Below are 13,939 nucleotides of genomic sequence, written 5' to 3' on the forward strand. Positions count from 1 at the left end.
GGAGGGAGGGAGGGAGGGAGAGAGAGAGAGAAAGAGAGAGAATAGAAATGTTTACCCCTCGCCTGTATCCACGCTTTCTTCCCTCTTCCCGTACTGCTATGAAGCTATGACCTTCCACCCCAGAGGGCTCGCCCAGTCTCTTAGGCTGAACTCATGTCGAAGAAGAATGTCTTTTTTTTTTTTTTTTAATGCTCTTTATAGTAGGACCCAGCAAGGGAAGGTATTAGTAGAAGCTAATGAGAAAATAGAGCGCGCACACCAATAATAATAAAAATAAATAAAAACAGCAGCTGCCCCGGTGGAGCACTCCGTATACAGAGTAAGGCAGGATAAACTTCGCTCAGCGCCTTCCACAGAATCCATCGGCCAAATGTATCCAACTGGCGTAAGTTCTTCTTTGCAAAAACAAAATAGGTCTGAGGATAGAAGAAAAAAAAAAAAAAAACAGCAAATCGCTCTGGTGTAACGTGACTTAAGTTAGTTACGGTTGATATTTCCACCCTTTCTTTTTCTTTACTTTTTTTTCTAAGCTTCTCGGGCTCGTGGGAGCGTACGCATTAAAAGAATAAATGTGGGAAAATCTGTGGCTCGCGTGGGGCTTCCGGGCTGCAGCTTTGCCCACCGTGCTCCAGGCGTGCGCCCTGCGCCCTGCATACCTGCGGGCTGCGGCTCCGGCGGCCTCGCGTCGCCTCCCTCCTGATTGGGCAGCGGCCCCCCAATCAGATGCGCTCCTGGGCCGGTGGGACTGCATATGTAAAGCCCTACTTCATATTAATAAGCTCCAATCGGGGCTTTAAGTCCTTGATTAGGAGAGAGTGTGCGAGCCTCGGTCCCAACTGGCCGTGCCTATGGGCTTGTCACTGGGAGAACGCGCGTGTTAATTGCACCCGGCTCTGTCAAGGAAACTTTGATTTATAGGTGGGGTGCACAAATAATGGTTGCCGGGCGCACATGGATTCGGTAGAACTTTGCCTGCCTGAGTCTTTTTCCCTGCACTACGAGGAAGAGTAGGTACCTTTTTCTTTTTTTTTTTTTCATTCTTTTTGCAACTCGGCGTGGGGGGCGGGGGGTGGGGTGCGTGTGTGCCGGAGCGTGGACAGGGCGGCTTGTGTGCACGCGGACCCACGTAGTGGCCTGGGTGTTTGGTGTGCGTGGGTGCTTGTTGGCGGCTGTCTGGTGCCTTTTGTGTGGAGGGTGATCTCCTAATTCAGTAAGTGGAGGAATTGTTCTCTGACTACAGTGTTACCTTTAAGGCAGCCCTGTGACTGTCACTAAAACAGCTGGGTGACAGCCACTTCTCTTTCAGGTGCTAAGAATAGGCTCTGGGCACCAATGCTCAGTGAACTGTTAAAATGCATCTTTTACCCGGACCCATTTTCCCTAGGAAAGATGTTTTAAAATACAATATTCAAAATGATTTATACTACTGAGTGCTTCTTACGTATTTGCAGTTTGACAGATATTTGAAACTCTCTGTCACCCTTTGCTGCGCGGAGTCAGAGGCAAAATCGTACCTTTATTAATTCCCCTTCAGAGAACGATTTAGCAACTAGCCCCGTGCTGCTCAGAGCTAGGGTAATGGTAGTTATGTGGTTAGCGTTATGTCAGTACTTAACTGGCAAATCAGTCCGTTAAGTAACATGAGATTTTCACACATTATAAATATTTAAAGGGGAGAAAACTGAAGAAGAAACATTAGTGACTTTTTTTTTTAAAAAAAAAAAAAAACCTTCCCTTAAATAGACAGCGTGCAGGTCCTGGAATTAGATTATGTATCGTATTGTGTCCAGAAATATATAAAAGGGCACTTTACTTCTTTAAATGTAGTTCAGTCATATTTATGAATAACTTCCTGGATAGTCTGTATATTTCGATTATCAAAGGTCCAGGGCCGGTAAGTAGTAGGGGCAGGGAAAGCAAATTGGGCATTCTCGTGTAAATGAATAGCTCATAAACTTCAAGTCACTGTTTAGACAGAACATCAGTGGGTCACAAGGCTGTCAGTGGTCTCGTTTGCTTTCTGTTGAATCAGTTAGATTGCTTTCGCATTACCGTAAACCAACTGTTATAATTTTTAAGAGTGCTCTTGGCAAACCTTTCTCTTGATAGATTGTGAAGAAAATCCAAAACTCTGGGCACTGGGGCCATGTGGTAGTGCTGGAAGTCCACTATCTGTTCTTGCTGACAGCCCTTTGCTTTGCATCATAATTGAGAGATGAGAAGTGGCTCGCAGCCTGTGTGTGTTTGAGCGTGTGTGTGTGTGCACACACTTGCATTCTCTCTCTCTCTCTCTCTCTCTCTCTCTCTCTCTCTCTCTCTCTCACACACACACACACACACACACACAAACACACACTCACAGGAACTATTAGCTAAGACTAGGATCTGAGACATCGAGAGGCTGTCTTTGCATCTGTCTGAAACACTCGAGGGAAGAGCCAAGCTTAAAATGCTCAAGAATAAAAATGAAATACAAACAAAGGTAAGACCGCCCACGCAAGGCCAGTGCGGAGGGCAGCGCACCTACCTGGGCTGCGTGTAGCACGGGAGACTCGGAAATGTCCTCTTGTCAGGCAGAACGCCTTGGGCTCACTCAGATTCAGAACTTTGTCTCGTAAATAAATAAACAGAGCAAACTTTAAATATCCCTCCAAAGGGTTCATGGAAAAAGTACTTTCTTTGAATTTAACTTCTTATACTGAATTTGAATAATTAGTTTATATAGGCTTCTTAAAGCAGATGTATTTAAACATGAAACCAGGGCACATGTCCTTTTGGCTTTGGCACAAGATTCAAACTAGCTGTCTTTCTTTCTTTCTTTCTCTCTTTCTTTCTTTCTTTCTTTCTTTCTCTCTCTCTCTCTCTCTCTCTCTCTCTCTCTCTTTCTCTCTTTCTTTCTTTCTTTCTTTCTTTCTTTCTTTCTTTCTTTCTTTCTTTCTGGCTCAATTAAAAGTCATCTTTTAAAAATACAGATTTATTGTGTGCGTGCAGTTGTGATGGTTACGTGGTTCACTGGACAGACCGAAAGATCCAGGACTGAGCAACGCATCTGCCTCTCTGTCTCAATTAATAAACCACAGAATTTATACATGCTATTAATATTCATAGTAATTGTGCCGGTTTCAACCCCATCACGTGTGTATACACAGAAATGAAACCTGAGTTATGCAGTTTCCAAGGGAAATGCTGGACCGTTTCTGCTTGTGAGGCTGTTAAAAAGATTCATGCAATTTATTGACCACCATTAAGAGAGCTTAAAATGTTAACCTTTAACTATGTAAGTACATACATTTTTTTTTTTATTTTAGGAAAGTCGCCAGCACTTTCAAGAACACAAAGCTGTATGGCTTGTTTCACACTGAATAGCAGTAATAGCTGAGAGCATAAATAGACGGAAATAATGTATCTGCTGGTTTTGACATATGTGTCTGTGTAATCATTCTAAATGAGTGCGCTCGTCACACGAATCCCTTTCAACCTCTGATTAAAATGTAACATTGACTACAGGATTATAGAGCGGACTTAATTTTACTGGCTGTTTTAACAGTTGCCACAGCTGTTGGAAGAAGGCAATTGAAACACTCCAAAACAGACAAGGAGAGGGGGTGGCAGTTTAGGAAATTCCAGCTTGATCGTGGAGACCCAGACATTGAAGATTTAACAGTTTCACGTTTGTCAGGATTTCTGCTCAGAGCTATGCAAATTTGATTGTGTGTGGATTTCTGGGTTTCAGGGTGTTGGTTTTATTTTCCCCTCGGACTCATGTCTTCTTAGGAACAGCTAACGTGAATTGAAATAGACTTCTCCTAAAGTGGTACTGTCATGGGGAAATATAAAGAATAAAAACAAGAATGAGACCTGTGAATTTTCACAGTAGCAACAAGAATGTAAATCAGAATAGGTATGAGTAGTTTTTGTTTTGTTTTGTTTTTTATGGAAAGATAGGTGCCTTCCCAAGTTCCTTTAGATACGACGTAATTTGAGAGCCGACAAGAGGCAGTTTGAGTTTATTTTTTCTGAGGTAGAATACCCAAACTCCTACTCAGAACTCACGACTTTCTGTCTTGATCCTGCCATGTAAATCTGTTGCAAACACTAGCAACCTTAAAGGTAGGTGGTGTAGGTGGGGTCCTCAGACGATCTTGGTAAATTTCTGGAAATGACAGCCAGCAGTAATTAGCGTTCTTTGGCTAAATATCTTTAACCTTGTCCACCACAAAACGGAACAGAACCATTCTGTTTTTTTTTAAGAATTAAATAACTATGGTGCATGCCCTAAACTATGTATGTATACAATGTGAATATGTATATGTGTTTGTGTGTGTGTGTGTGTGTGTGTGTGTGTGTATCCCCAAGTGGTTTGTATTATATAACTCATGATTCTTTTCTTTTGAAGTAAGCAAAAAAAAATTTTTTTTTTGAAAGTCTCCCTTAGTTGATGGAATACATGTTGAATAAGGTTGGTGACAGGCACCTATGTTCTACCAGCCCTTTGTGTGAGGGAATGTGGATATTGCCCGGTGCTCATTTGGTAGTGAGTTTAAACAGCTTCTCATCTTAGCAGAGGCAAGGGCGATGGTGGGGCTGGTTCTTTCTTACAGTGATGGCCTCTTATCTGTGTGCTTGTGGCTCCGAAGCTTTATTTACTGGACCTAGTGTGTTGCGGTGGTAATTAACCCATGTTATTAGCAAAGCCCTTGTGGAGAGCCATTAATTCTCTCGCATGGATGGTCATTTTTCCAGCATTTCCCCCCAATAAGGTAGCACTGTTTCTTTAAAAGAATATATGTGCTCTACACTGATAGTGTTTGATATATTTCTTTAATTTAATCTGACCTGTAATGTATAGTGGCTACTTCTTAAAGTATGGCATTGAAATTCTGCTTTTAAAATGCTAGCAGGGGGAAAAGACTTGTGCTGCTGTTTTTTTCTCCTAAAGTTGAGAGAGAGCATGAATGAGGGAATTTAAAGCTTAGGAAGAAAATACGGTAGGAAGTCACTTTTCCCTTCAAATCGTCCAGACCTTAGAATGTATGACCGACCACTCGTGGCTTTGAGGTTTTTTGATCAGATTTTTATTTAGTTAATAACACTTTAGTTTTTTTTTTTGTAAAATATTGAGCCAGTAGAAAAATACTTATGCTTCCTTGGTTGAGAAAAGATAAGGGCCATCTCATTAGCTGGGCCATACTTTTGCAATTAATTTTCTATACCTGGTGCTATCCATCAAAGAGGGCAGCTAAGTTCTCTCGGGTTCTGTTTAACAATACTTTCATGATACCTCCCTCCCTCCAGAATTACAGACAAAGAAGGGGTGGTTCTCTGGGAAGGTAGCACGATGTCCAAATTGCAAGTCTGTGTGACTTGTGAAAAATTCCTCAGCATTGCTGTTAGCCTAATCATTAAACAAACTAGATCTTTGCTTCGCTTGTCAAGTGATGGTTAGCAGGTTGATAGGATTTCATAGACGGAGTTAAAAATGCGTACTCCCTGACTGATTCTGTACATCCAAGGGGCCGTTCACAGCAGTGATTTTTATGAAACCAATCCATACCAAATAAACTTCCTAGATTTGCCCCGCAAGCGTTTAGAGAGAAGATGAGAATGCGTGCAAGATCACAGGAGAACTTTCCAGTCATCGCAGCAGACACGCTGTGCCCCGAGTCCGGTACCCAAACAAATTCACAGGAGAGAGAAACAATACCAGGTTGATGTGTTCTAGTGCAGGCGAGCTCCGGCCGAGCCAGCTCTCTGGAGAAAATCTTTGATTATGTTGGGCCAGTTTGTTCAGTTTTTATCTCTGATACACCCACTGGTATTGTATTAAATTGTCATTGTCCTAAAACACATGAGATAGAAATGAATTGCGCTTTTCTCTGCTCCCTGACAGTGAAATATTTCACCTCTCTCCAGTCATATTTGTGTGCATTTGAGAGCGTGGGGATGACACCAATCGTCTCTCCAGCTTGCCATTCTTGCTGCGTTTTGCATGTTTCATCATTGATTATTTTTTTTCCTGTGGCCACATCTACATAGACTGAGATTATTGATGCCGTGATGGATAAACAAATGCACATATGGCCCTTTAAAATAGCGAATTGCCACTAGGATGCATGGGGGAAATGTGTTTGTCTGTATGTCTAGTTGCATGTGAAATACACATATGTATGGGAGAGGGATGTATGGACAGTTTAGATATTTTATATTATTATTCACCAGCTTTTTTGCCTATATAAATAAGTCTTAGGTGTAATGCATAAATAGTTATTGGCCAATTAAATTTACCAGGCATGATTTTCAACTTGGATTCATATTTTAGGTATTTATCAGGCCCAATTGGAAAAAGAATTGATTTAGCTCTTATGCATTGGACAGGTGAACAGGTAGCCTGGAATGCACATGTTTTTCCAATTTTAATTTCTAAAAAATTATATTCAGCATCTAGTAACCATAAATAATTTGTAAAATAGGAAATCAGCTGCTGAGAGCAAATGCATAATTTAATGGGCTGAGGCCATATGCAGTAGAATATTTTGAAATAGCTCCTGGCTACCTCTTTTCCTATACAATTGGTCTGACAAACACATGATCGTAAAGAGCAGGGCAGCTCTCAAAACAAATGCAGAAATGTGGATTTTTATTATTGCACTCAGTAAATACGTCATTTCCTTATTTTTTCCTAAGGGAAAAAAATGAATAAAATTAATAGGTATTTTTATATCTGTCAAATTCACTCCGTGTCTTAGTTAATTCAGTTTTACTCTCCAAGGTAAATTTAGAATTCTGTGATTTCACTTACATAAATCTGAGGGTGTGTTGATAGAAAACATTCATGCAATTGCTTTTTCTAATCTTCTAATTCTTGTTCTAATTCATGCGCTCCTTTAAAGTGCTGGGATCATTTCCTACCTTTACTTATTTGCATAACGCTTTATCAAATTCCTGCTCTTGTGTTTATGGAAAATTCCTGCTTGCCGCTGCTCTGCGCTGAGGCATCAGATCAGGGTCAGCTGTGGCGGTCTGAGGTGCTGAGTGACAGCCCTCTGCTCTCTCAAGGACCCACCAAGTCAGACTTTCTCTTTCTAGCATCGTAGGAAGCCTCAGTAAAGAGATGGTCTCCAGTCCGACTTTTCCCAGACCTCTACTTGCTGGTTCTTCCCACGGTGCCAGATTTTCCTTTTTCTCTGGCATTTTGAATGGTGTTTTGTTTTTTTTTTGTTTGTTTGTTTGTTTTTTGACAGTTTTCACAAACTATTGAAATGAAAGCATCTAGAATCTAGAATTGTATGTATTGCAAACATTCACTTCTCCTTTTCATTTCTGAAAGGTATTTTGGGTGTTTGAAGGGAGCTGGCATTATATATTTTAATTTCTTCAAATGGTATATGCATCATAATTTGTGGCAAGGCCTCTTATTTGGGAGGTGATTTGTTAAGGCAAAGCAACAAAAGAAAAATACGGTTATTTAAAAATTGGATTTTTCACTGGTTCTTTGAAATCTATTTCAATATGCTAGCAAAGATCTATATGTGCACTTAACTATAGATTTTAACCATACAGTGCTAGCCGGGAGAGAACTGCACAAAACCTGGGCTTTGACGTTTAAAATAAATCTATCAAACATGAAAGTGTGAAAGATCATCAGGACTTTACATAAGATTATGGTGTATGCCACCATAAGAACCTAAATGCCAATTTATAGTTTAATCATATGAACCAGTTCTCATTGTGGGCATGCTTTGTGCTCTCTCCGGTGGCTGCTGGTGCGACCGACTCGCATGCAGAATTTACATCCCTGGGCCTGAAGTGCATCTCACGTGTAATACACATTGGCAGCACGTACCTAGCCAAAGAAAACAAATTAATATTGGGCACGCTGAGGGCTGCCAGGCACATCACAGACATGTCAATTTAACTTCGCTTCATCATCCACTTTCTCCACAAACAGTTGGTTAGGATGGTACTGAATATAAGGAGAGCAAGCAATAAATTCTCACGTGTATCAGAGATCGGGTGGGTAAGGTAAAGGTGATGAGAGCCGGGCTGCCTCCCGACCTCTTATTTAAAACTAACTGCAGGGATTACAGACCACATAGATGGCAATGAGGGTGGTGTAACTGGAGTTCCTTCAGATCGTTCTAGCGGTCTGTGAAGTGGGGAGCAGAGGTGTACATCTCAGAGGGGATAAACCTTCATTACTTTTATTTGAGAATCAAAAAAAAAAAAAAGCCAAATTGTGGCAAATCCTAAGGCTCCTGTGCAGCATCTCTTCTTGTGGAGCTTTGCCTACATTTTCTTCAAATGAAAAACAAAAACCTCCCACGCTTTCTGTGTATGGCTTAGTCAATTTTTAAAAATATTTAAAACTAAATGAAGAATTGATGCACAGACAATAAGCAAAAGCATGCTGAATTCTACCCCACCCCTGGGTCAGAAGGAGATCTTGGCGAATGATAATCCCTTTTCCATCTACCCCACAAACCCTCTGCCCATTTGCTTCATGGTTTCTGAGACGTTCAGCAAAGGCTTGCTTGCACAGTCTAGGTTCCCTTTCTCCTAATACTCACGGTTCCAGTTAAACTGTTTTTCCAGGTTTACTTTCCAAGCTATTCATACACAACAGTCATGAGAATTTCCTTGGCTTGGGAAACTTGAAAAAGCTTATATACAAAGTTAGTAAAAAAAATAGCAGATCAATAAAAGAAACCTAGAGGTTCCCCTGCTTCTTAGAGAGAACCATCCAGTTGTGAGCTGTTCTCTAGACTGCCTTTGGCCCTCCATAATTGTAAATTCTTGTAGCACATCAACTTTGCACCAAACCCAAAGATGGCTGTGCTAAATGGTATTCTTTTTACCCGCCCCCTCAAATACAAGCATATTCTAAAGAAGCTTTCTTGGCAGCTACTCATTTGTCAAAACAGATCTGATAGTTTGAGAAAGACTGTTATACCTGTAATCAACAGCTCATGATCAGGGAAAGAGAAGGAGAGCCATGCCTTTTCCCTAGGAGGAGGTGGCTGTATGCAGTGCATGCTGGACCCCTTGAAAAAACGGAGCATCCTTTTTTCTCTAGACTTGACTGAGACCTACCTTGTCAGTTATGAGGGCCTCGAGTCACACATGGGGGAGCCACTGGCAACTGCAGGGTACTGACTTGCCTGCTTGGAGTCTTCCTATTGGAGTCTAGACAACATCAAGGTTTGGCCTCTGGTGGGAGCATGTGGCAGATCACTTCTGCTTTTTCTTAGCCGGCCGGCCAAGGCAAGTGAGGCGCGCCATGGATGTTTTATAGGCACAAGATCCAGCCCAGAATTTGTTCCTCCATACAAGAATGTCTTGTGACCCCGTTGTTCTAGTACATTTCAGAATTCTATCCTCTTCTAGAAATGTCGCTATTGTTTTTCATGCACCCAAAGCACCCAAAAGCCTCTCTCAGGTTCTTTGGACCACAGCCTGGTGGGAGGCCTTTCTGAGATGAAAGGGAAGAATTAACTGGCTGGGTGACATGTCTTTTTTTCATATCATCGAATAGTGAATGCCTTCAGCTGGTTAAGTCTGAAGGAATACGAAAATAATATGAGGGTAAGACGTCCCACTCCAGTTGTGTTTATATATTTTCTCATTTCCTTGTAGTGAACAAAACTTTAATGTCTAGAGCATTTATGAGAGTTTTCGTGATCGGAAAAATCGGTCCTGAGATATGATCACCTCATGTGACCACAGTACTTTTTCTCTCTTGTCTTCAGTTTCTGGTTCCGGGGTAAGTTCTTTGATGTCTATTGTGTTCTTTCTTCTTGCCTTGTAGAACTTCTCACCTCTAGTTGGAGGGAGAGTGGCAAGCCTGGTGGCCCTAGTGTTCTTTGAACACTTTCCCTCTCCATCCCCAAGACATACACCCATTAAAAAAAATCTATTTCTTTGCATTTGCTTTGCTCAGGGGTCTTGCACTGTGGTGAAAGGGTCCTGGAGCCCTCCTGCCCACACACACCGGTGCCCTTTATTCTCCCTGTGGATCCTGAGGAGATTGCCTCTCCCACCTCCCATTTGTTTTTTCTTTTGTTTTGTTTGCTGAACATTCTACCTGAATGGTTTTACAGTGTTTTCCTGATGGTTGTCAGTTTGGGATACTGGGCTGCTGACATTTTTGTTAAGTTAATGTCACAGCAGAAAAACCAATGGCGAACTGGAATCCGGCTCCAGCGCCGGTGAAAGATACAACTTGTGTTTGATTGTGTGTAAATACAGTTCGTTAGCTGGGGGCTTATCAGATAGCTTGGCAGAGAGAGAGAGAGAGAGAGAGAGAAGAGCAATGTAGGCTGCTTTCAGTAACCACGCTGGTTCATACTCCTGATAAGACGCGGGGAGCTTTTTACAAAATGCTGATAGGTTTGAATACGAAAAGAATAATCTCTTTCAGTGGCACCAGCTTATCAGAGTGAAGGAAAATGCCAGCACTTTTACATTAGCGAAAGTAAATGTTTTAGAGACTCTGGGCCCCCTTTCTTCCTATTCAAGTTAAAGAAGGAGGGGTGCTTTTGAGTGCGTGCTAATGAATAGAAGGATTTATTACCTTGACTAAATTACAAGGGGATGTGTTGATAAAGGAACCTTCGGCATCCACGGCAGTGTCTTTGATAAGCAGGTACACGTATGCTGTTGGCCATTCTCTGGAGAAATTAGCACGCCTAACTGGCGCTGGGTCTATTAAACACCATTTCTGTGTTCCAAGATGCAGTTCTGCCCTGTGTCGATCGAGGCTCCTTGTTCTCCTAGCTGATGAGTGACAGGCATTCGAAACTTTAGCTTATCCCACTTATAAAATGATGATGACCAGGTAAGTTCAGGGGCTCGGTGAGCCTATATCTGCTGCGCTGAACCAGCTATCAAAAAGCAACAACAGAAATTATGAGTGGGCTGAGATTAATTATAAATTGAGGATGCTTTAATGACAAGATAAATGTTTTTGTCTAAATAATAGTACATTTTAAAGTACCCTCCCTTGCTGTGGGGAGAGGACACTGCTTTGGCTTTGAATACAAACCGTTAACTTCCTCCCTTGTCCTGTTTGCTCATCTTTGCGACGGATGCCTAGAAATAATTTGGCGTATTCAGATTTGATAAATGGTAGTGCAAGATCAGAATGATTGATTTTGGATTACTATTGATTACTCTCAATGAGATCACCGTGACACACTCGAATCAATAGTCTTCGATTAAGGGAGGCACCACGGCTCCATACATTCGCCCGGCAGTGGGGGACTGAGGGACAGAGTGTTCACAAGCTGATAAATTGACAAAGCGTTCAGCTTTAAACAGCCCTTTGTTCAGCACTAGTTTCTTAAAATATATTTCATTGGAAAGTTCGGTTGTTTTTTTTTTTCCAACTCGGGGCCTTTCTGTGGAAGAAAGGTCATCAGTTTAAGGATTATTAAATTTTAACTAAAAACAACTGGGCTCCATTTAGGTGTAAAATCATTTAAGTCCTTACTGCCGGCAACCTTCATGCCTTTGAGCTGTCGCTCAAAGGTTCCATTCTTTTATGAAGATGTCAATTGTAAACATAAAAATGCATGGCTGGAAGTGGAATGGTTTTAAGATTCAAAATGAAATAAAAATTTCTGCCCGAGGAAAGCACTGTAATCAAAATAAGGTGGTCTCCAGTCTGCTCACTAGTGGCCATGCTCTGGAGAAGCGCTGGGAGGTGGCAGCAGGTACCTTGATCAAGCGAAGCCTTGGATTTCTTCCCTCCTTGTCCGAGGGCTTGCATCCGCATCTCCAGCACGACACAGAGCATGCTAAGTATTGTTTGATCTGTAAGCCGCCAGCACTACCAGCACCTTGGAATCTTTCTGTCACCAGCACACTTACAAAGTCATTGGTGGGGGGCGGGGGGGGGGGCGGAGTGTAGAAGGAAGTCCATGTTTCCATTCTTTTAGTGAAGTTGCTCAAGGGGAAGTTGTTTCTCCTGTCTTCAGCTCTTGGGAACTGAGCACAGGCTGTGGAACCTTAGCATGGTGGTCCTACGTGGCTATCACAAAGGCAATTGTGCTAGCCATGCTAGGCTCTAAGTTCTTGTGTACGCTGGCTGCTGTACGCCAGACTCCAGGCCTGTGCACCCAAGGCTTCAGTAGTTTGCCGTCCTTTTGTTTAATCTTGTTTTCTTTTGTTTGTGAGGATGCCATAGGTCATACCTAGAGCTAAGCACAGGCTACCAAGAACTTTGTTACTGGGCTACCCCCTCCTCCAAGTCCAGCTTCAACTTTTAACATTGGTAAGTGCTATAATTTTGAAAAGAAACTTCCAAACAAAAAATTAGCAGAAATTAACGCAAAGGTCAAGCTTCAAATTGTGAAATTACCTGTAAAAAAGTTAGAGTATTTTTCATTTTGCATGGAAATAATATAATGGGATTCTAATTATATTAGGTTGAACTATATGAAGTTGCTATTTCGTAGGTCAAAAAAAATGGTCAAATATCAGCAATTTTGTGTGATCCGGCCCAATAATTGAATTTATTTCTATGCTCCCCATAGTCCATAATCAAATTGGAAATGACAACTGGCCCTAATTCTCTGATGGGCTGTTGTAGAATTTGGGAGACCTGTGAATTCTGCGTTCCACTCTGATAAGCGATTGTAACATCATTCTAACAGCTTCATAGTTTTTCTTCAGTATCATTAGAGAGTCGCCAAGAATAGTGCCGTGTGCTCTGTCCTGTGGAGACAAGGCTGGTTATCCTGCGAATCCTTGCAATTTTTCCTCTGCTGAAGCCCCATCTCACCCATTTCCCTCTCCCCCTGCCCCCTCCTCATGCTCAGACCATCCCGGTCCATGTTCTGAGAACCCCACTTGCTGCACCTTGCCGTGCCCCCAGAGAAGAACGTGAAGTTTTCCATTAAATGAGCATTCATCTCTGAGGAGTGATAGGATGGGACTGACTCCTCAAGCTAATGCTGAAGCCGGAAGTGTTTTATTGACCACAACAGTGAGAAAAGGGTTTGCAGAGATGTCCTGAAGAGATCCCAAGGCCACTGACTGACCTCCTAGATGCTGGGCGCCTGTCAGGCTGCCCTTCACTGGCCAGTAGGAGCTCTCTGCAACCACCTATGGGCAACAGCTGGCTTTGCAGTGGCACGAGGGGCTTTGAGGCCACCACTGGACCTGGGCAGGACAAAGAAGCATCTTAACTTGAGGTCACGTCAAGACTGGGTGAGTTCTTCTGCCTTTGGGTGAGTTCACCTGCCTTTGGGTGAGTTCACAGCCGTTTACATTTTGTTCCAAAGGACAGGGCAGACAGGTTTCCTGGATCTTTTTTTGAGTGACTGCCTTTGCCTTGTCCCGTTGTCAATCTTGGAGTATTCTTTACGCCTGTTCTCCCCTGTCTGTGACATGGATTTAAGTTATTGCTGCTACCCCAAGAGAAATCATTCTACTTGCTGCTGGATACATGCAACTGAGGGGACACAGCCACGGTAGGAAGAGAACATCCTTAGCACACATGCTTCTGCCCTGGCCACACTGTGGGTACCAGTGTCAACCTGGTCACAAACACACACACATACACACACATATGTGTATACACACACACACACACACACACACACATTTTGGATATAAAATTCTATGAATACAGCACAGACTACTTTAAAATAATGATTTAAATCACAGATTCTCCTGCTAAAGACACAAAGCAGTGGTGATGATGTAACATGTCTGTCATCTGTCGCATCTGACTTAAATGACTCTCCCTTCAACTACAGACACACACAGTATATTTATAACAGTTTTACCAAAGATATAAAAAGTTCAAGGAAATAAGTAGCCAAGAGAATTCACTCTTTCTTTGGGAAAAGACCAGTCGATTTAATTTTGTGTGTGTGTGTGTGTGTGTGTGTGTGTGTGTGTGTGTGTGTGTGTGGTGTGTGTGGTGTGTGTGTGG

At 42.2% G+C, this 13,939-nt stretch overlaps 1 protein-coding gene across 8 annotated transcripts in view; it reads left to right on the plus strand.

The window, feature by feature from the left end:
* The window catches only part of Esrrg (estrogen related receptor gamma), a 613,611-nt gene that overhangs the window by 396,432 nt on the left and 203,240 nt on the right, over positions 1-13,939 (plus strand). The window contains exon 1 of one of the 8 annotated variants that reach the window (XM_005348852.3): positions 804-1,007. The exons of the other annotated variants lie outside the window; for them this stretch is intronic. Within the exon in view, the coding sequence (XP_005348909.1) occupies positions 952-1,007 (56 nt within the window). The 5' untranslated portion in view covers positions 804-951. Of the gene's footprint in view, positions 1-803; positions 1,008-13,939 lie in introns of those variants that run through there. 8 annotated transcript variants of the gene reach the window in all.

The sequence above is a fragment of the Microtus ochrogaster genome, chromosome 6 (assembly GCF_000317375.1).
Source record: "Microtus ochrogaster isolate Prairie Vole_2 chromosome 6, MicOch1.0, whole genome shotgun sequence".
NCBI classification, from domain to species: Eukaryota; Metazoa; Chordata; class Mammalia; order Rodentia; family Cricetidae; genus Microtus; species Microtus ochrogaster.